Here is a 23,454-nt window from a genome sequence, read left to right as displayed (position 1 = left end):
TCTCTCTTTCCCCCTTCTTTAGCCTTAAGTATTAAAGTCAACCATGTGCTTTGGAAACACAGCTTAAATGTAACTCTTTCTGCTACTTTGCTTAACTTTTTTTAGGGGCTGAAAATATTCAGTTGTAATTTGCTTTATAGAATTCTTTGTCACTGTGGGATTGAAAAAGGTTCACAGGAGTTTCTCCCATCTTAGATTTTAAAATAATTTAATGAAGAAAGCATTGTATGCAGACCCTGGTCTGAGAGGCCTGCTTGCACAATCCTGCATGTGAGCCTGCTAGCAGAGACGTGCTAGCAGAGATGTGCTGCCATTGGACAAGACAATATGGATACACTTGCCAAGATGTGCCCAAGGAGAAGGGATGTGAAGCAGGATGTTCCGAGGATAAGCAAAGAAGATATGAAGCGAGATGTTCTACTGATACTTTTACGTGACTAAGTCTGTGTTAGCTTTTTGCCTTGCTTTGTATCCAATCAAATATATTCCCATGTCGCTAGTCTAAATGTACCCTCAGATTTGCAATAAACTGAGCATTGATCGTTACCTCCATGAGGACTGATCTCTGACTCCGGGGGCTCCTCTCTCTCCTTTTGTCTCTCTCTCCCCACCCTGTCCTATTTTTCTCTCTTTAATTTCAAATGTTATTATAAAGACTATTTGGCAATATTTAATTTTTGCTTCCTGTGTAACTTTATTAAATCTGTATTTTAAAACAAGTGTTACCTAGCAGGCTTTCAGTTCAATGACAGCAGCTGCTTTTCAGCAGGCTGATTTTCCTGTAGGACTGGCCAAGGAAAGTGACTTAGGAAATTGAGTTTCCCACATTGTTGCAGTATTCCCTAGTTTAGTGCTTACACTGATACACCTCAGACCACGTGCCCCTCACTGACTTCCCCACCACTTTCCCTGTGGAAAAAGGATGGAGAGAAGAGCACAAATAGGTAAAGATCACATGTTGAGATAAGAACAATTTACTAGAAACAGCAGTGAAAAAAGAAACAAATGGTAATAACAACACTAAAAGGAGAGTGTACAAGAGGCGAAGGAGTCATACGTGATCGTTCTCCACACAGAACTTGGCACAGCCCATGACTTACAGCACACAGGTGGAGGAAGAACAAACCCTTCCATTTCTCCCTGCCATGTGGCAGGTGGTATCCAGTTACCCCAAGGTCCTGGCCTTGCTCCTCCGCGCCGCTGCAAAGATCACCCTAATGGCCGGATCCAGGACACAGGATCCGCCCTGTGGGTCCTGCCTCTTGCTCTGGGCAAGAGACCCCCATGGCATCTGCCCCAGCAAAAGGGCCTTCAGGACAGCCTCTCACTTATTGACATCCCCTCTGGCCCGGTCCCAGCTCCCTTTTTGCCTCCAGAAAACTTTGAACAGAAGTAGCATTTAAGTGCAATTCTGCACATACTGAACTGGCAGGAAGGGGACCGACATGTCGCTCTAGGCACATGTGCAACCAGGACAGAGAGAGTTTTTGAGGGGCTGGGTCTCAAGGCATTCACTCATGCAATACGAGCCCTGTTTCTGAGAGGCACAACCAACAATGGAGCAGTCAGGTGTGGAGAACGGGGGGATCTCCTGAGCCAGGGAAACCCTGGGGGAGCAGAGAGACGCAGACACCGGGCAGACACCAAGTGACACCTGCTGCTGGCGCACAGGCACCGCGTGGACACGCACACTTTGGTGTGAGCTTGCTATGCTTTACTGGCAGAGCCAGGCCCGTGTCACAGCTGGCGCTCTCCGGGCTCTGGCTGTATGGGGTCGAGCCCCAGGCTCAGCTCAGCGGTAGCGGCGGCGGCGTCCTCGGCCGCGGTGCCGGCGATATCCGCGGCGGCGGGACGTGGCCCGGTGCCTGCTCCGCACACCCCGCAGCCGGGAGCGCCTGCGGCTCCTGCTGCGGCTCCTGCTCCTGCTGCGGCGTCCCCTCCGACCGTGGCAGGGCATGATGGTTTTGGACAAGTGCTGCGTGTGTGTCTGCACTGCTTTTTATACAGGTGCTGGTGTGGAGCACATTGTGACAGAGCCAACACCAGCTGTGAGGTCACAATGGAGTATGCAGTACATTTGCATTCTATTTCTCAGAAATCGTTAAATATGTATAAATTGCTCTATTCTGCACAGTTAGTTTCTGAGGGTCTAGTTGGGGATCTTTAGAGGCCCTAAGTGTTCACTGAGCTTTTGGACTTCTGTTGACCTTTCATTGTGGTCTTCCATATAGTAGCCATTTCCATCTTGGTTATCTGAGTGGCAGAATATGTTCTTGGGGAAACTGTCTTGCTCTGGCTTGGCTTGGGACCAGAGGGTTTCTGAGCTTTCAGTGTTCCACTACCCACTCCTTCCTCCTAAGCTACTTGAAACAATCCCTTGCATAGATCTTTCCAAGATTTTGTCTTGGAAGTCTCACTTCTAAAATTAATCTTCTTTTCTATGATAATAATGTTTGTTATTACAAATATTTGCAAAACACCTCATGAGAGCTGAAATACAAAGAATTATCACACAGAAAAAAATGCAAACAGCAACAATTCCAACACGGGTTATAAATACTTCTGTAAGCCGTTAAAGGTCTGGTAGCCATGAGGAAAGCCAGTCCCATCAAGAGTGGGGACTTTTAGTCTTCTCCCATTCATACATTCCTTTTTCTGATTGATGATATGCCAGATTGTTGGATATCAAATCAATCAGCATTCTTGTAACAAATCCAGCAATTTGTAACCTTAACTCAGGGTTCAAGGCAGTAGCTATCTTTAGCACCACATCTTTTTTTCCAGTACCACCTGTTACTTTAAGATTCTCTTCAGGGATAACCAGTGACCTCCTTTTTGCTCTAAACCAGACATAACCATGAGCGGCACATAAAGTGTCGCTTTTTTCCCCATTTATTTTCAAATATATTCTGTCAGTCAGGACCATGGTGGTTCCTGCGCTGAAATGCATTGGCCATCCCTCAAATACATTGTTTAGTTGTTTTTTGAGAAATACGCTCAAAATACCACAGGGTTCCTTCCTTTGTTCCCATTCTTTGAGCTAACTATGGGGTTACTGTGCAAGGCAAAGGCACTCATGGATGAACAGTGCAAAAGGTTCCGTCAATCTGGTAACTCCAGAGCAGGGGTTGTCATCAGTAACCTTTAAAAGATATGGAAAGGCTGTTGGACATTCCAGAGTCCAGTGTAACAACCTCTGTGGATTCCTTTCATGGTTCATACAAAGGCTTTGGCAACAATTCGTGACTGGGGATCCATAATCAACACAATCTAGTCATACCCAAAAAGGCACGCAGTTCTTTTACGGATCTGGGCTCTGGTGTTTGACAAATTGCTTCCTCCCTTTCTGTCCCCAAACTGCACTGTCCTTGTGAGTGTGGCAGCCAGGAGATCAGACATGGGTAGATTTAGACATGGACTTCAAAATTAATACAAGATATCATTGAAAATGAGCTTTGGATGGTAATATTCAAGACATTTTAAACAACATGCTTTATTACTTCTCCGTGTAATGCCTGGACAACTTATGGCTGGCACTTATTTTTGGTGCCAGCTGACTGAAATCAGGAATAATCTTGGGTATGGGGGAAATGACAATAAAACCATCATAAATTGAGTATAAAATGTTTTTCTACATGTGTCAATAACTTCAGTGGCCACCTGCAGTCAGCACAATTGTCAGCCTACAATTTTGTTCAGGGTCAGCTCATCCTGCAGAGCCCATGGGGGCCTGGGCATGCTGCTGGCTTGTTTTCTTTTAGGAGACTGGGATGAGGAAAGGTCAGGGGGTTTTGTCAAGGAGATGATATTTGAGTGACTGTGTACATACTGGAAGGCTCACACACTGATGGACCCACGACAGGATCGCCTAGTGCTGGGAGGGCTGCACCTTGCTGCACTACTTAGAGGTGTGAAGCTGCTCTTTCACCTCAGAGAGAGCCAAGCGCAGCACTTTTGAGGAGAAACCCTTCATTAGGCCTGGTTTGCACAGCTGCAGATACTGGGGTTGGTGGAGTGCCCCTTTCTGCCCTTGGAAATGAGCTGAGTCAGTCATGGGCCAGGGCATGGCATTCCCCACCTGTGCTCATTGTGAATTCCCTCTGCCCTGACTGTGTCGCATCCTGCTCCTCAATGACACCCCGTCCAGCCTGGAACATGGAACTCCCCATTTCCAAGGACATGTGGCCATTGTCACTGGCACATGGCAGGACCTCTCAGACCCTTCGGCAGCTGCAGCCACAGCGGCGGTGTCAGAGCGACAGCGAGAGTTATTCCAACTTGGTTGGTTCCAGCACACGTGGGGTGTTCAAGAGGCCGATCCCCACAGTGGGGTAATTATTTACCCCACTGAGTAAGTGGAGGTAATTATTTACAGTTCTGTGCAGAAAAGAGGGGCTGAGGGGCAAATTCACAAAGCCAGCACCACAAGAACCATAGTGTCTTTAGTATTTATACAGTTGAGCAAAGAAAGGAATTAGTGTTCACTGACTGCAAGTTTCCTAGTTCTCTTCATAATTAGTATCCAGGGGGAAGCCGATGGCGAAAGAGGGAGACTTCTCTCTCTCCTGATGGACTGGGGGGTGCTTGTGTGAAAAGAAAGTATTGGATTGAGAATTAATGTGTTAGAGGGGATTTGAATGTTAGAGGACTGGGGGGAGGAGGAGGAGTGTTTTGAAAGTATTCTATTGTGGATTGTTGTGTGTATGTAGCTTTTCCCCTTCCTTTTCGTGTCTGTGTAAATTAATAAAGTGTTGTCTTTTCCCTCCATTCCCAAGTTAGAGCCTGCTTTGTTCTGTTCCCGGGTCACATCTCACAGCAACCATTTTTGGGGGATACACCTTTCATGGGGGCACTGGCACTGTGCCAGGGTCAATCCATGACAGCAGGGCTGGGGCCCCACTGCTGCTCCAGGGCCCCTTGGAGGCAGCTGGCCAGGTGGAAGCGACTCACAGGGATGACATGCAGGAGGTGCCAGTGAAAGTGGGGCATTCTCTGATGGATGTGGCTTTCTCCCAAAGCATTTTAGCTCCAGATTTGAAGTAGGACTTGCTAAGTGCTAAGATGAGAAAGGAGGAATGAGATAGAGCCTGCATTTACCTGCAGTACTTATTGGTTTGAATGTTCTTTTGAGTTAAGAAAGATGTGTTTTCAACCTTGGCCAGTTCAGAAATGCTGCCTTTTCAGAATGGGAGCAAAAGCTGACCCTGACCCTGCTCATAGGTTCATGAATGAAGTATGTTGTTATTGTTGCAGAAACGGCCCCTGGCTTCTGACTTTACCAGTCCTGTGACGGGCAAGAAGAGGAGAATTTGTCACCGGCCCACTCATGTCCAGGCAGCAGCTGGTGGCCACTTTTCTTCCTTCCTTCTGCCTTCCACATCCTTTTTCACTTTGGACATGTCTCCAAGTGTTGGCTCCGTTTCCCCCTGCACCCATGTGGTGCAACAAACAGAGAAATTTCAGAGTTACATCCCAGTGCCTACCAGGGTGCAATTCAAACAGGAAGAAAAATGAACTGGGGAGGCTGAAGCAGTTGTATCCCTTGGATTTTGATAAAGGTGCTGGTTTTCCTGACTCCTGTGTGCATAACTGTGGTGTAAAGATTTGGTTATTAAGAGAAGCTTCTGCCCAAATTAAGGTGCAAGCATTACCCTTTTCCACAGTCAACAGTAAAAATGTTATTGAACAGTAAATGCAAACTAGGGAGATAGAAAGAAATACGAGAAGAGAGGCAGGGTGAGGGGAAGAGAGAGACATTAATTAGGAAGATATCATCCCCACATGGACCCTCTGTCCTCCAGCCAGTCCTTCTTCACCCTTGGTCTTCTTGGTGGTGAGGGAACCCATATGTCTCTGGAGGTACCACCTTTATAGTGTCCAAGATTGGGATATCCACAGGGTGGTCACAGCTGTCACCACATCTTGGGCTAGAAGCCATGTAAGCAGTGATTTTCCACAGTCTCGACAGTTTACAGAAACATGTCGGTCAAATCTCAGTGATTACATGGTTTTTCATTGAACCCAGACTTTTCATGGAAACTCCAAAAGCTGTATAAGCTACAAAAACCTACAAAACCTGGGCTGTGGTTTCCTGGAATTCTACTTTGAATGGGGCTGTGAGATCCTCTCCATCCCAGCTGCAGAATTTCTTTCTTCAAAAGCTGCGGAAGTGGTACAGATTAAAAACAACACTGAAAAGCTAAACAGAAATGCATAAAGAAAACTTGATTTCTGATGACAGGGACACAGCCACTAGGGCAAAGTTCAGTTGCTTTGTTAAATCTGTGGGTTGTCTCTTTTGGAGGTTGACCTTGCAAATTACAAGTTGAGTTTAGCCTGGAGGTGGGTTTAGAGTGTGCAGATGCCTCTTGCAAGTGCTGCTGTGCTTGTGGAGACTGGTGCTTTGAGATGGTCTTTCCACATTTCTTCTGGACATGCACACGGTACCCGCAAACCTTGGGATGCCTTTGGAAGGATTTCTGCTTGAATCTATAAACACATGAGCAGCTTTCTTCAGGAGGCAGTAACAAAATTCTGCCCAGCTGGTGAGGGAAATATCTCTTCTGTGTTTCAGGTTGGGGCTTAGGCTGAAGTGATCATGAGGACTGAGCCATGAGAGCAAATGCACTTTTGGAAATGAAATGCTCACAGCAAAGTCGTTCCTCCAAGTTGTATTGAACATGCTCTGACTATTGATATTTCTCTCCAGGTTTATGATAACTTTTACACTTCCTTTTATACTTCTGCTATACCATGTAATAGTTTTAACACTAAAATCAACAAAAGCAAGTGGAATATGACATGAACAGCTCTTTCCTCAAGATTTAAAACTCAGGTGGTCTAAATATTGGCAAGAATCACTGAGTTTAACAAGATTACTTTGTGTAAACAATGGTAATAGAAACTCACAAGGTATATAAAGGATCCTGTGGTTTTTTGATGCTTGGCACAAAACCTCAAATGGAAAGCAGAGAGAGATTACCAAGATCCTGAGTGCTCCTTCCTGTTTCTGCTGATTTTTCCTTATGGCAGCTCTTTTTATTATCATCATCGTAATTCTTCAACATTTCTTTGGAAAAAGAGCTTTGAGGTTATGTGTGCTTCCCAAATACCTTTGAAAAGAGCCAAAAGGCATAAAGATCTCCTGATGAAGAGTGTCAAAATTCTGCTTTTCTGCAGGAACAAGGAAAGATACTTCCATTGCCTCCACATGCTCTGCAGCAAACAACCAACCAACCAGACTACTTGAGGTGCGTCAAATAGCAATTAATTCTTGCCACTCTCAGTGGGGTGCAGTGTCTATCTCTTTCCTGTGCTGAAAGGATGAGTTTGAGCAGGTTTTTTTGGGCCTCCAAGGCTCAGAGCAGAGATGAACACCAAGGTGGGTTAGGCCAGGACAGGCCCTCCCTTTCTGCAGTGCAGTTGCACAGGCTCAGCTGCAGCAGTGATGCTGCATCCCCTTATTGCATTTGCAGTGCAGGAGGGGAGGGAGAAGTGTATGTGTGTGTGTGTGTATGTGTGTATGTGTGTGTGTGTGGTGTAAAGCACTGGAAATTACTCGCAGCTTGTGTCAGAGCAGTGATGTTGGCAAGGGCAGCCAGGCCTCCTGCGGCTCTGGGGCAACTGCAGCCTTTGGAGCAGGTGCGGCAGGGCCCCAGGTCACATTGCTCCGGTACCTCCCAAAATATGGAAAGGCATCTGCAGTTTCCTTTTCAAAATTATCCTACACACTAGTCAGGTGTATCAGGCCAGGCATGCATCCCTGGCACAAGTTGTTGTCTGTCCTGCTACTGAATTTCAACTTGTTAAAAATTTACCCCTTGTAAATTTTTAAGGGTGGTTTGAAGGATTGATTCTGATGTGGAGGCAGGACGTCCTCCAATAAGAACCAGACCTTCATGCCCAAAGGAGCAGAAGCATTGGTGTGAGAACGTTGGGATGTGCATCTATTATTCTCATTGCCACTTTAATCTTGGATTTGTATTATGAGCTTGATAAGGAAATGAAGAAGGTTTGACTCCCATCAGTAGCTTTAAGCATTAATGAGTTGCCCTCCTTAGGAGCTGATGTGCTTTAGGTTTTTGTTGTTGTAGTTTCTGACCTGTCTAGAGTTTGTTTTTTGGTCTGTGTTATAACAGTGCAAAATTCCCAGAAGGGTGGTGCTCACAGGAAAAAATAGCTCAAAAGTCAAATTGAGTGTATTTTTACTGTTTTCCATTGTTGCAGCGCACTTTTATACTTTGTAATACTTTGTAATAGTTGGATTTTGTACCCCTTTATTCCCCCCCCCCGATGATGTACCCTTTTTTGTACCCCCTTCCTCTACCTATGTAACCATTCTCCTGTGTTGAGATCATCCCCCAAATCCCCACCCTGGCTCTCTGTCAGTCACTCAGCATCCCATCCCTTCTATCTAGATCTTTCGGTCAAAGCTGTCGAGTGATTAGCCCGAAGCCAGGGGTCAGCCCCCCAAGGATGATGTTATACGCTATCCCAAATGTCCATCCCCTAAGGCTGTATCCCTGGAGGGTCTTTATTGGTCAGCAAATGTATCTACCCTCGGTTTCCTCCCCCCCTTTAAATGTAACCTCGAGACTCCTTTGTCTTGCTCTGAGCACGGCGCACCCTGAGGAGAGGGGCTCCCTGGGGAGCTCCGAATAAACCTTGGACTGGCCCCCTGTTCAGAGTCGGCCTTTTACCCTCCACCGATGTCTCCAGCGTCTCTTCTGCTGCAAAGGTGACTAGCCCAGCTGCCCTCAGTACCTTCGGGGCACCAGAGAGTGTTCCCCCCGCTGTCGGTCACTTCGGGGCTGCCCCCCCCGCTGTTTGCCGACCCGGGGCTGGCCAGGGTTCACTGGGAGGCACCCAGAGAGACGGAGACATTCCATGAAAAAAATCAGACTGGACTAGCTGAGTGTGCCTGAAGGCTATATTGTAGCAAAGGTCATGAAATTCTTAACTGCAGAAATGTTGGCATGCCCTAATTTTCTTTTGATTTCTCCTTCATGGGGTAGCCCCACTACTCTGAAATGAAGAGCAGGTGCCATTACCTCCACAAAAAGCTGTCCCACATTCAGCAATGAGTATCTGAATTTGGCAAGCAGCAAGCAGAGTCCTGGCAGCAGTCTTCTGCTTCAGCAAAGGAACATTTATGAGCTCCAGCTGTTTAATTTTAAAAGAAAATTAGGTTTTTAGATTTCCTCAAGTTAGCAATGAGGAGATGATTATTTGTTAAGAATGTACGATTAGTTAGTCTAAGATTACAGATTTTAGTCTTGAATTTCAGCAATAAATAAGTCGCATTATTATTAACTCCTCCTCTTATTGTCAGTTTTATCATATTTGGAGTGTCTTTGGAGAGTGGCCAATTCTTCGAGACTTGGGTTTGTCTATTGAATGAATTTTACCAGTAGAGGAAGGAAGCCCAGTACCTCTATTATGAAATTGTGCACAATTTAAGAAAATATTGTAGCAAATAGAAGCTCTTTATGATAAGAATAAGCCTGTTTTCTGACCTTTCTTGTTAATTTAAATATTTTCCTTAACGGGTGGAAGGCATAGAGGACAACCCCGTCCACAAATCATCTTGTTTTGGATCGTTCAAGAGGAGTGCACATGGGCTGCTCTAAGCTGTCAGCTGAAGCAGCTCTCAGGACTGCTTGCAGATTATGGCCTCTCCTTGTCATGAGTCAGGGAATATCCAGATCTCTGTAAGAGTTTTGTAAAAAACATGGAGAAGTGTTGGAAGCATGGTGCTACAATGGGTTTTAAAGAGAAATTCTGTTCAAGTGTCCCTTCAGGATCTCTATGAATTTTGTAGTTTTCTCCAAACTAGTCAGTCACAATCAGTCTTTCTAGAGAGACAGAGATATTGATTCCTGCACAGACCTATGGGGACTTTGATGTCTAGTCCTCTTCCTAAATTTCCTGCCATTTATTTATTCAGCTGAAAAGGAGGACATGTTACCAACAAGACCATAAACCTTCTTTTGGGAAAGGATATGAAATTGTATGAGGGAGGACAATATTTGGGAACACTCAAAGGTGGCTGTGAATGCCCCTTTCTTTCATGGAGAGTATTCTACAAATTCCTCCATTGTCTCCATGCCCATGATGTTGAGTCTCCATACCTGAGAGGCCTTAGGGTGTTTTGTGATTGAACACCTGAGCCGTTGTTGCCCTTCTGTTCTCCTTCAAGCCAATTTCAAGACAGTGTCTCTTAAACCCTGAGACTTGGGTCCATTTTTGCCTGGGTCAGGGGGTGCTCCTACAGCTCTGTAGAGCAGCAGCCCCAGGGACGCTGCCATGGGGGGCATGGGGTGAATTGTGCTGGGGTGCCTCCCCTGGGTCTGGTGGCTGCTGCTGGTTGGCAGAGCGGACAAGAGTGCTGCTGGCGAGGATAGGCTGAAACTGAGGATTTTTCATAGTTACCCCTTCTTAACTTATCTTACGTTTTATGTAATTTCTTCTACTTAATTCTACACAGCATAAAACAAGTATTATTTTCATGCTTTTACAACTCTAAGCTTCAAATTCTCGGCTGACTCTATTTTCCCCTTCAGTTCCTTGTGTGTTGGGGCTGGCTTCCCTTGAGGGAAGCACTGATGCACTGATCCCATCCCTTTTTATTGCTGCAGGAATGCTTAGGAACACTTGAAATAATCCTTTCTGCTTTTCTTTAAGTGTCTTGTTGATGTACTTTCTGACAAAAGACACAGTCCCCAGGTTGATGAGTGTGGAGCCTTTCTGTTCTGAGGAGGCTGTAATCTGATCCTAGGGGTCCTCCCATGGGACACCGGCTAAAACTCCCCCGGGCCCCAAGTCTTTTCGCTCTCTCTGCTCTCAGCTCTCCAGGGCTCTGCTCAGACTCCTGGGCCTCCACCTCCTGCCCCCCCCCAACCCTGGCATGGGCTGGGGTGGAAATAAAATCGACTCCCATGTTAAAAAACAAAGAGATTTGTCTCATCTGTTTCTCCTGCCCTTGGCTGTGGCTTCCTTGGTATGATCTAATCCCTGCAGCTGCACGCTGCTTACCAGTGGTGGAGAAATGCGGGCAACCAGTGAGGACAAGCCAACTGGCACCCCTGTGAGTCACCCACGGATTGAGCTCGGGACTCTTGCCAACTCTACTGACACATCTGTAGTTATGGGCCATAAAGCCCAAGTGGCTATTTATGGATGGTTATGGACGATTTGCATGCAGAGTGTCAGTGCCCTAAATCAGTAGTCATCTGTCCTGTGAAACCCCAGGTTTTTCAGCTTCTGTGAAGCTGTCTGTATTTTTCCTTACCCTTTATTCCTACGAGCATGGCAAGGAGTGAAAACTGCCAGGATGGCTTGGAGCTGCTACTGTCTTCTCTGTCACTTTCTGCTCGCCTGCCACCCCATCCCCCTTTTTTCCCTGAAGAAGGTCAAGGTTGGAAACCATCCAGAGCTCTCACGGGAGTGCTACCGCCCTGTAGCTGCCCTGTGTCCTCTTTCACCCCCATCTCTTTCCATATCCCCCATTTCCTGCTTAGAAAGGCCTTGGCCATGCCATTCCGGGTGTTCCTTCTCAAAATGGCGCGACCACTTGGTTTTGAGATCCCCTCTTTCCTGCCGCATCCATCTTTTCCAGTCCCCTGCCTGCCCTTCCCCCTCCCGCACCTTTTCCCTTCCTGCCGCGCGGCTGCAGCTGGCTCCATCCCTGACCTGTGGGGCTGTGAGAGGCAAGGCTGCCGAGCCCTGAGAGGGCCAGGCCCTGCTGTGCCCGCAGGAGACACGAGGCAGAGGCGGCGTGGCAAAATGGGCAGCCTTGGAAAGGGCAGAACCCTGCCATGTGTGGCAGGGGATTGGAAAAGATGGATGCGGCGGGAAAGAGGGGGCCATTGTTTTTTCCTCATCTTCTGTTAATGGGCCCATCAGTGCCTTTCCCCATGACTCAGAAACAACTCCCTCCAGGAGCCATTTCTGCTTAATGGGCAATCAAGGACCCACTGCAAGCCTCAGAATATCAGCCCATTGTGAGATGCTCCACCTAGGGGGGAGGAGCTAAGCATCCCCACCTGGATATAATCTGGGATTTGGGACAGAAAAAGGAGCCCCAACCCAGTGGTTCCCAGAGGACAAAAGCTACCAGATCTTTTCTATGGGATCACCACAAGACCATTTCATGTGAACTGCTACCACCACCCTAACTAGCAGGGTGTCAGGTTGTATTCTGACTCTGTCAGTGGTTTTCCTTTTGTATTATTGCATGTATTTTGGGATTTTTCCCTTTTCCTAATAAATTGTATTTCTGACTTGGAGTCTCTCACTGGTTTTGCTTTCAAACCAGAAGAGGGCTGCATTGCTTGGCACACACCCAGGCCACCTGCAGCACAGAGCTCTGGTGCCTAAAAAGATAAACCAGAGGAAAACAGCTGGAACAGATTTTGTTTTGACATTTCTTACCTGCTAACAGAAGTTGCCAAAATGAAAGTCACCAAGCAGTGCCTGATCCCTGCTGCCAGCTCAGGGTTAGAAAGGAGGCAAAACTTTGTTTCAGTGCTGGGTGCATAGGGCATCACTTCCCTAACACCTGCACACCCAGTAATCTCACCTACTAGTTTGTATCCATGGAACTAAGAGATATTCAATACTTTGCTGAAACTCACAGGCTAAACATTACCCCACATTTATTGACATATTTAAATCACTTCTCAGAATTTATACACATCAGTGTAGCAGTGTCCTGTAGGTCCCTGGTTGTTGTTGCCAAAGGTACAGGAGGAGACCCATGCACAAAATAACCTAAAATACAACTGGCCTTGCAAAAATACTGCAACTATTCCATTAGTTGCAGTAGCAAATAATACAAACAAACCCCTGGATTACCAAAAATGCGCTTAACAGGAGAAGGAGCTGGAGTGTGGTTCTCAGCGGCAGGGGCAGGTGGGCAGTGCACTTCTAGGACATTCCCTGGATCAAAACAGTGTGCATCTCATACTTCCCACCCCTCCGCCCCAGAAGCAGGCCTTCTATCTCCTGCTCAGGAGTGGAATTTTCCCCATTACAGCATCAGCTCACTCATGGCTGGCGTGTGAGATGAGGCCACCATGGCTCACCACACTCCATGACTCCCTGCCAACAAGGGCTCCGTTATGCATTGTTCCCCTTTCAAAGCTGAACTGCCCACCCACTGACCAATAAATTGTTTCTCTTACAATGGTCAAATTCGCCCCCTTTAAACAATACACTTTTCTTCATTGTCTTGCCAGCCTGCTCAAATACGGATCAAATATGGCAGCACCTCGGACATGACTCCGGGTCCTGACACAGTAGTTTGGGAAATATCCCATGCCTCAAATTCTCCTTTGCCGGACAAAAGCCTCCTAAAGAACACTTTCTTCCCTTTGAATGCATTCCAGCTACCTACTTAGCAGGACCACTGTGTTTATTCTCAAGGCTAAGATAGACGCTTACACACAGTAAACACTGCAATGGGGGAATACAGGGTTCAGCACTGCCTGTTAAAGCTAAAGCAATTCACAAGACTAAGCCCACTAAGTATTTGTTACACTTAACACTTCTCCTTTCTTTTCTGGGAATCAAACACAAGCATTTCATCAATACACCCTGCAAATGCTCTTGCTGAGTGAAGCCACATTGCTGCATCAATTAAGCCACTGGGACTCAGTTTCTTCATGGAGGGAAAGCCAATTCTTTATTCACATAACTAATTTTTATACCATTTTTACAGACCTTGTGTTCAACTCCAACTGGCTGGTAGTTTCCTTGCCACACGATTCATTGCTTAGGTGTTTTTGTGTGTAAGTGCTAAGACTCTCTCTTTTACCTAGGTGTTTACATTTTTCTTTTGTGGACTCTCATGGGACAGATTTCTTGTGTATTACAGATGCAAACAGTTTTCTTACCACAATAGCTTGTTGTGCTAACTGCAGTCATTCTTATGATTTTTCACATGGGAAGTTAGCTAGCTGCACATAGAAGACATAACAGGCCAGCTGGTAATTCAGCAGAGCAAGGCCTGATTTTATAAGGCCTTTCTTTTCTAATACCCCTACCTGTGTGCAACACATGGTGACTTTCTTTCAGAAATTAATCAAGAAAACAGAGATTGCCTACTGAAATTATTCTGCTTTCTTCCAAATCAGTTCACTACTCAAGCACAACCCTCAGGCACACGCCCGATTCCCTCTCTCCCAGCAGCTGAGAGCGGCATTGCACAGCGCTTGCTGTGTGCCAGAGAGCACAAAGCAGGCTGGCCTGGTGGCCCTGAATATTTCTGCAAAACACTCTGCATTTCACACCTTTGTTCTGGCTCAGTGCAGATCTCCAGGCCTGCAGGCACTTCCTGGCAGAGCTGTGGGAGGCACTGGCTCCTGCAGATGTGAGCTGCCAAACTGTCAGTGCCTCAGGCTGGCCACGGTTGCCCCGGCAGAAGTGCCGTGCCAACACCTCTCTCCCAGCAGCTGAGAGCGGCATTGCACAGCGCTTGCTGTGCGCCAGAGAGCACAAAGCAGGCTGGCCTGGTGGCCCTGAATATTTCTGCAAAACACTCTGCATTTCACACCTTTGCCCTGGCTCAGTGCAGAACTCCAGGCCTGCAGGCGCTTCCTGGCAGAGCTGTGGGAGGCACTGGCTCCTGCAGATGTGAGCTGCCAAGCTGTCAGTGCCTCAGGCTGGCCTCGGCTGCCCCGGCAGAAGTGCCGTGCCTGAAGGACGCTGCCCTGTGCTCCAGCCTGCCCGGCAGCCCGGCTCGCTCCCCGGTGCCCAGAGTGCTGCACACACTGCTGACCTTTGCCAGGAGTGACAGGGCAGCCGGCAGAAGAGTAGGAATCCTCAGCCAGGCCACCGGCCCTGGGCTGCCCTTGGCCTTTCTCTGCTCCTGGGCACGCTCCAGTCTGGGCTGTGCCCAGCACGGCTGCACTTCCCCTCGGGAGCAGCCAGCTGCCACCTGGGCTCTGAGAGCGGAGCATTCACCCGCTGCCAGCAAGAGGCACCCAGGGCCCGGCTGCTGCCTCTTGCAGCTCCAAGGGCCTCCTTCAGCCCAGGCTCAGGCTGCTCCGGGCTCTGCCAGGCCTCTGCTGGGGCTGCACCCCGGGCAAGGCCGGGCCCGCTCTCACCTCACACTCACTGGCAGCTCTGCCCCACAGGAGACCTTTCAGAGCACCCTCTCTGATCCTTCTGCTTTCTCACTTCAGCAAGGCTCTCCTTCTGCCAAAGCGATTGTGAGGAGGGATACAAATCCAAGTGGCAGGAACCCAAACGTTCTCGAGTCACAGCTGCAGGCCTGAATCTGCACAGGATGTCTTGGCTGCCCCACTCCTTTGCTTTTTCCTGCAAATGCCATTGCCCTTTCTTCCTCAACTAGAAATACCACAGCTGGGGAAAAACGGGCCAGTGGGTCATATTCCAAAGGCAGTGTGGTCTGGAGAGGATGATTGAAGAACAGCCTTCCCCACTTACAAACCATACAAAAGAATCCATAAGTGTGACTTAGCACCAATAAAAATCAACTGGTAATTCAGAAGGAAATGTTGACTTTTCTGAAGTGGTCAGAAGGAGGGGAATCTTCCAAATGTGTTGACGTTTGAGAAACTTTATTTCATTGTAATCCTAATCTATAATCCTATTCTTCAAAACGCTTCAAGTATCCTACTCTACAATCCTACTCTAAATTGGTTATGAAGATAACATCTGGGCATGATTGTTACATTCTCATCTCCTACTTCTTCTTCACTGAGATGATGAGCGGTGCCAGGATGGATGCTGGCTTGGCTGATGTTACAAATGGATGCTGTTCACAGGAAAAAAAAAAGAAAATCAACAAAAATCAATGAACCATGACTTTCCAAACTCAGTGCTTCACAGGATTCCTCTGACTCCTAGAAAGGTCCAGAAAGATGGACCATCTGCACCTCCATCTTTATGTGCAGGACCTTGCCATCACAGGCAGACCTGGCCCAGAATCCCACTCATCCATTTATTCAGGTGTCTCCATCTTGCTGGGATTTTTGCCCTGCCAGTGCTCTAGAAATGGTGCTTTCTGTCCTTGGAGTTTCTTCTTTTCAGGAAACTCCAAAGCCTCACATTGGTCGCTCTCTTTGAACAACAGGCACTGTGCTGATTTCCACAGGGAGACAGAGCAGTGTCTGCCTTTCCATGCCCTGCCCCTCCTCTGCTGGATGGCACCTTCCTTCCCAGCAGGGACAGCCCAGTGGCACTGGGTGCTGCAGTTCCCTCTCTGCCACACAAGCTGGCAGTAACCCTGGGGCAGTTCCTGTCTGCCTGAGCGTGCCAGGCAGCAGATGGGGCTGGGACAAGTCCCTCTCAGCTGTCCCTGTTTGTGTGCCAGAAACCTCTAAGGCTGCGGTGGGGGCACAAACCAGGGCCCCTCAGAGGCTCACAGTGAGCCCTCCACAGCCCCTGCTGCCCACAAGCAAATCTCTGACCACTCAGCCAGGCCTGGCTTCCTTGGGTTCCTGCACCACCTTTTCACGTCTCTGTACCCTGCATTGCTCTCCTTCAGTTCTTTTGCCATTAGATAAAATGGAGCACACCAAATTACAAAACAGGGCAACAGAAACAGTCAGAGGACAGTGCACCTCTCTTCTGAGGACCGGATGAGAGACCTGGAGTTATTCAGCCTGGAGGAGAACAGGCCCCAGGGAGATTTCATTGCTATGTTCCAGTATTTCAAAGGGGATTCTCAGGAAGTAGGGGACACCTTTTTTAACAGTTGCATTAGGAGGTGAGATAATATTTACAGTACATAATGGGGATTGAGTCAGATTAGGTTTAAGGAAGATCTTGTTTCCTTGGAGCATGATGCAACCCTGACACAGGTTGCCCTTAGAGCTGGCAGGTGCCCCATCCCTGGGCAGGGATGGGACAAACATTCCAGGGTAGGTGGGAAGGGGCTCTGAGCAACCTGATCTCTTTAAAGATGTCCCTGCTCATTGCAGGACACTTGCACCAGATGACCTTTACAGGGCCCTGCCAGCCCAGCCCAGTCTAGGATTCCTCACCATTTTCATTTGAAGAGCACCAAGAGTGGAGGTGAGCAGGAAGGGGGCTCATCTGATGCCTTGGACTTCAGGGGAGGTGAGGAGCCCATCCCTCACACCCTGTTTCACCTGCAGCCCCTTTGCATTTTACCTGCAGGAGCTCCTTGGCAGACCAGCGCCGTGCCTCCTCTGTCTGCAGGCAGCACCTCAGGAAGTGTAGCAGCCAAGCTGAGAGGACCCTGGGCTGCCGCAGCTGTGGGGTCCCTACTGTGGCTATCAGGTATTTAGCCTGGAGAAAAAAGGAAACACAAGGCTCCACCTGCTGCTTTCACATCTCTAACTACTCCCGCAGATCCCATTTTTTTATCCTCTGTTCTTCAGTGGCAGTTACTGCCCTGGCAGATACCCAGAGATGCCTTTGCTTTACCTACAAAATCCCCAAACTCTAATGCAGCCACAGCTTTTCCAACATCCTGCAGATCTTGCCATGATAGCTGATTTCATTGACTGACCTACTCAGTGGGAACTACATCAGCAAAAGCACGTTTGCTTCTCTGCGGGTTCACACCAGCTTGACAGGATTTTTGGTAGTGGGAGTTTGCTATACTAACTACTTCCAAGGATTAGTACATGAAAGGCATCTCTGCAGTGCTTGTTGGTCCCTTAAGCACAGCTGCCACAGAGCAAAATTCATCAAGCTTTTTGCTTTGTTCTTGAAAACAATGGGAATTGCAAGAAAAGAAAGGAAATCATTCATTTAATCCCCAGGTAAGGAAAATAACATCTACAATGTCATATTCCACACAGACACGTTAAGATGCCTGCACAAATGTATTGGGATGAAAATGCCTGCTTGGGCACACAGGGCCTGCAGGAAACACCTGCAGCTCTGTCTCTCAGCAGTCTGAAAATTTCAGCTTCCCATTATGCAGCAAAAGAAAATCTTTTCATGGTCAGAAGGAGAGGTGCCATCCCTATGGTCACCCTCTGCTCATTTGGATACTCAAATCAATGCATTAATGGTAGGTCCATCCCAGAAAGTGCCATGAAACAAATGGGAGGTTTTGGCAGGCTCTCCACATCACCAGGCCCTTGCGTGGTGACGTGGAGAACGTGGCTTGGGCTACGAGAGAAACATGGTCACTAAGTGTTTCAGCAGCACTGCACCAAAAGCTAAAAAGACTCTGTGGCCTCTACACCCTCCTGCCCAGGTTTCAGGCAACCTTCTAAATGAGAAGAAACTGCACAGGGGATGCAGTTCCCACAGATTTAGAAACTTTGTTGGGTTTGGGTTTCCTTCCTTCATTTCTGAAAGGATAACACCAGTTCTGAGATGCTTGTTTCCTGTTATTGGGGCCATCTCCACATCAAAACAATTGGAACCCCTTATTACCCAAAGGCAAGTATTTCCTGAGAATGGAGTTTGTTTGCATGTGGTAGAGCTTGAGTGCCCCCACTGATGCAACCAAAGCTACAGCAGATGCTGATGTGTTGCAGGGACATTTTTAGGAGGGGACCTTGGTGGAAGTAGTTCCAGCAGATGGCAATGGGATTTTGTCCCATGGCACGCAGGACATGGGACAGGTGAGAAAGACAGCGGGATCAGTGAGTATTTGCTCCTTACCGAGGCAGGACTTTGGTTCCAGTAAGGAGGTTCTCCATCTACCATTTCAATTCCCACAATTCCAAAAGACCATATGTCCACTTTGGGGCCATATGGTTTACACGTCACCACTTCAGGCGCCATCCACCAAGGAGTCCCGGCTAACAAGTGCTTTCTATTCTTCTCAGGGGTGAGCTGAGTAGAGAGGCCAAAATCAGCTGAGGAGAAAGCAAAATAACTGTTTTTATTTTAATTCTGAGCAATTAGGAAACCGAGCAAAAGAATTTCCCAGTAGAAGTTTGAGAATGTGCTGTTGAATCTCCTGGACAACTGTCCCTGCTCTGTTTTCTCAGGTCTTTAGCCAAGGAAATACGGCATTGGCGACTTAAAAAAAAAACCCACATTTGTTACGCTTCCCCCGGCAATGGCTTTTGTTCTTTGGGAGCTTTAGACTTGTAGCTCCCTCCCTCTGGAAGGGACACACACAGAGCAATGCCACTCTTGGCTGCTTGTTCCTTGTCATATCTCTGTACACGTTGCAGCCGTGTCATCAGCTCACAGCAGATGTCCCTGCACTGCCACCAGCACCATTTCTGGGGAGCTGGCAGTCACTCAAAGCAGCTCCACAGCCCACATCCCTGGAATGCTGCTCCTGGCCAAGAAGAAACTGACCCAGCTTGACAGAGCCGTCGGTTCTGAGAAGGATGTTATCACTCTTCACATCTCGGTGGATCACGTGGTTGGAGTGAAGAAAATCCAGTCCTTGCAGGCACTGAGAGAGGAAACAGAAACCGGAGAGCAAAACTGAGTGATGTGATTTCATCACACAAGAAGGGGAACAGCTCTAAAAGATTCCCTTTCCCCAGGGGAATGGGGAGTAATGGCAGAACACAGTGCCACTGAGAGGAAGAGCTTGCTGCTCCAACACTTGCAGAGCAGGATCTTTCTGAGGAAAGGCATGTCAGCTTTTGAAAGAGCAACAGCACCTGCTGTTGTAGACTGTCCCCTGCAAACCAGCTGGGATGACTGCTGCTGCAGGGCATGTGCTCAGAAGCAAACAGCGTTTTGGCTGCACTGCTATTCTTTTTAGCTGAGGACTTAGACAAACGAGTCTCTCTCTTTTCCTTTGCTGTTCCTTTCAAATCCTACCACCAGCACCTTTGCTTTTGCAAGCATGGAATGCAGTGAAGACAGGCAAAAGTTTAGGGAGGCAAGATGGAGAAGAGCAAATACAAGAGCCACAGCGAAAACACAACTGCAGGAGATAAGAGTACCAGAACTGAGTTCAGTGAGTGCCGGGGCACTGGCAGGCCTTTCACTTGAGATGCTTCTACTTGCCCATAGCATAGCAGCAACACAGAAACAAAGCTTGGCACAGGAAACCTCTCCTGTTCTGAGCTCGTTTCCCAGACAATCCTGCCCAACCCTCGGAAGCACAGATGGGATTGCTGACCTCCCGACTGATGACTGCCATCTCATCCTCTAACAGGTAGCTCTTTCTGATGACATCGCTCAGGGCGCCTCCATCCATCTACTCCAAAACCAGCCAGAGTTCCTCACCCAGAAGGTAGCTGAAAGAAGGAAACAAGGGCGTGGAAGTAAACACGCATGGCAGGAATAGACATTCCCTCTGGGCTGTGCATTGCTTGCAGTCTGTGCAGTCTCAAGGAGAAAGGCACAGCTGTGAAAAAGGAGATGTCTTAGATGGCCAGCAAGAGAAACGTGCAGTTTAGTAACAGCCCAGATAAAAACCTGTCAGGCATGGTGCTTCTGGAAATAAGAACCCAGTCTTCCTGGCATGCATAGCAATGGCAAAGAGGGGCAAGGATCTAAGGGAAATCCACTTTAGGATGGTTCATCAGCATTTAATAAACTTTAAAAAGTCAATCCCAAAAAACTGTGGAGGCAATGAACTTTGAGGGTATTGACTTAGTAAGATACAGCTGATCCAGGTTTTGAATTATTTTTGAATAATTTCCAAACTACCTGTGCCAGGGAAGACTCATGCAGACAAGATACACTCTCTTCTCGTCCATTGGAGATAAGAAGAGGAATATTAATAAATAATAATTAACAGCTCTACTTTCTGCCAGTGACCAAAGTGAGTTTTTAAGCTCTCATGTTTGCTGTAAGTAAACGCACATTCAGGGGATAAGACCATGACCTCTCACCTGTCTAAATAATTCACAACACTGGGACTCCTATGCCTCTTCATGATCATGATTTCATTAACGGTTAGTTGCTTCCTCCTCAGTCCTTGAAGATTTATTTTCTTTATGGCCACCTAAAATGACATTGAAAATCAGTAACTTGAGAAGTTGGTGGCACGAGACCACAACACACACGGAGTCAGTGATTTTGCAATGACACAGCCGAGCTGTGCCAAACTGCCTTGTGATTAGGCACTGCAGTAATGAGGAACTGACATTCCAACAGCCCATTTCTCTGCTCCCTTGGGGGGCAATTACAGGACACATGGGGCCACTGATGTTTTGCCTTGTCCACCTGGTAACAGTGGTGTGTCAACCATCAGCCACAAATCTCTGACCACACTCTCTGCTGCTTTGTATGGGATTCAGAAGAAGTAATCCAGGCCTTAATACTCTGTGGATACATCTTGGGCTATGGGCAGGGCTTAGGGCTTTTAGGAATGCCTGGCAGATCTCTCCCTACATGCAATTCCCAAGTGCAGCACTGCAGGTGGCTAAGACGCCTTACAAATTAAAATTCTAGCAGAACCAGTTGCAGTGCTGGAAAAGGGCAGGAAATCATGAGGAAAAGCAGCTCAGTTGCTGGAAAAAAAAAAAAAAAAAAAAAAAAAAAGAAAATGAACAGGGCTCCTCCTCCAAGCATGTAAAAAAGCAAGAAAAAACAGGGGGAAATGTCAGTTCCACAATTGGCTAAAGTATTTGGACACAGTGATGGGATGCTGAAGGTCTCTGACAAGGCTCCCATTGTCCAGGCTAAAGCTCCCTCAGCCCCTCCTCTCTGGGCTTGTGCTCCACAGCCTTGCCCAGCTCCCGTCTCCTTCTGTGCACACGCTCCAGCCCCTGCATGACTTTCTGCTGCACAGGGGCCCACAACTGCACACAGCACTGCAGCTGTGGCCGCAGCGCTGCCCAGCACAGGCCGACACTCCTGCCCCTCTGCTGCTGACACAGGCCACCATGCCCTTGGCCTTCTTGGCCACCTGCAAAGTTGCCCATCTGACTTCAAATCCAGCATCCACCATTTCAACCTGTTCTTCCTCTTTGGTGCAACACAAGACAGCAGTCAAGGACTCGCAGTTTCACCCCCACTCCAGGCTCCAAAGCACTTTCCAAAGCTGCACACTACACCAAAAGATGCATCCACAGAAACTTGCCCCTTCTGCTTTGGGCCTCACAAGAAGGCTTTGCAACCACGCACTTTGTTTCTTTGGCCACACGGGACATGAATGGCCCCCCAGAGCCCCATGGACCGCACAATCATCTCCTTATCGAAAGCCAAAAGACAGCTGGGCCAAGAGAAACTGTACAAGGGACGAACTCCTCAAGAAAACTGCAGACGAGTTCCACAAGCCAAACACACCTTTTCAAAAAGGGAAAACAAACAAAGAAAGCCCTGTGACCTCCAGCACTACCTCGTGGGCCCTTGGCCTTAGCAGTGCAGAAGCCAAGAGACAGAGCTTCACTGAGCCAAGCAGCCAGGTGCTCTCCCAGAGGCACCAGCTCTTTGGTGCCTCAACATGACAGGTCAAAGGCCAAGTTCTGCTGCCACTGCCTGGAGGAAATCCCTCGGTCCTGGCAGGACTCCAGCACGCAGCATCCTCAGCCAGCAACAGCAAGCGCTGGCTGCTCCCTGACTTGCAGCTCTGACTTGCACTAAAGACAGCACCACCCACAACTGGAACTTACGGCCTCAGAATTTTCAGGCTCTGGTGTGAGCACTGATGGAGGCTTGTGGTCATATCCCTCAATTTGCTCCTCTTTGCCTTCTTCTCCGGGAGCAGAGGGGGCCAGGGGAGAGACGGCTGTTTCTTCAGTCACCTGTGGCAAGAGAGAAGCATGAGGGACAGGCCGTTACCTATCACTGAGAACTTCATTTCTTTGCAGATCTACCACCACATCTTCTAAGGAGAAATCGTAACATTGCATAGCAACAGGAATCTGAGTCGCTCTGATTGAATTAAAATCAGCTAATTCAGCTGTACTGCGAATTGGTCTGATTTAAATACTCCTCCCTGCCTATTATCAGGTAGCAATGTTCTGGTTTTCAAACAGAGCTTTTAATTCTTTAATGCTCTCAAATGGAAAAGCAGGAATTAGCCAGTGATGCCTTTGTTTTTGCTGCTGCAGTCATCAGAAGGGAATTTTTTTTTTTTGACCTAGCCAGCTGGTCCTCTATACTCTACTGCTACCGGCTAAGCGCTCTGCTTGCTCTACAATTCATGAACACCAGGAACATGAAATGTTCCTTTCTCACTCACCTCCTGATCGGCACCTCTGAATACATGCTTCACATGGCCTGTAGTAGGGAAGGGAAAATGAACCAGATGCTGTTCAGAAAACTGCCTGTGCTGGTGAATCCTACAGAACAAGTCAACCCAAAAAGAGAATATTTTCCATTCACAACATCCCCCCAGGAGACGCATTTCATTCACACAGCCAGCAAGAGTTCAGGACCATATTGTTGGTTATGCCTACACTTTGGCCTGTTTAGCCAGTAAATGAATACAACCATGATCAAGAGAATGCAAATTGTTCTTTAACACTCACTGCTTCTGTTCTAGCAAACACCTAAAGCAGCTTTTTTATCCTCTCCTTCAGGTTCTTTTTTTTTTTTTTTAATCAGTTTCATGCACTAATTCTCATTAATTTC

The 23,454-nt window shown here is 47.7% G+C and overlaps 1 protein-coding gene across 1 annotated transcript in view; it reads right to left on the bottom strand.

Annotated features, from left to right (window-relative positions):
* Positions 1-23,454, bottom strand: part of LOC121337713 (serine/threonine-protein kinase PAK 3-like) — a gene marked incomplete at its 5' end in the record, with an annotated part of 48,410 nt that overhangs the window by 21,057 nt on the left and 3,899 nt on the right. Inside the window, 7 exon segments of the mRNA XM_041407979.1 lie at positions 15,714-15,781; positions 17,143-17,280; positions 18,616-18,812; positions 19,267-19,366; positions 20,048-20,165; positions 20,766-20,878; positions 22,491-22,622. Of these exon segments, the coding sequence (XP_041263913.1) occupies positions 15,714-15,781; positions 17,143-17,280; positions 18,616-18,812; positions 19,267-19,366; positions 20,048-20,165; positions 20,766-20,878; positions 22,491-22,622 (866 nt within the window).

Source organism: Onychostruthus taczanowskii, unplaced genomic scaffold (assembly GCF_017590055.1).
Source record: "Onychostruthus taczanowskii isolate IOZ18803 unplaced genomic scaffold, ASM1759005v1 scaffold281, whole genome shotgun sequence".
Lineage (NCBI taxonomy): Eukaryota > Metazoa > Chordata > Aves > Passeriformes > Passeridae > Onychostruthus > Onychostruthus taczanowskii.
Note: the sequence above shows the minus strand (reverse complement) of the source record. Positions and strands in the feature narration are given on the sequence as shown.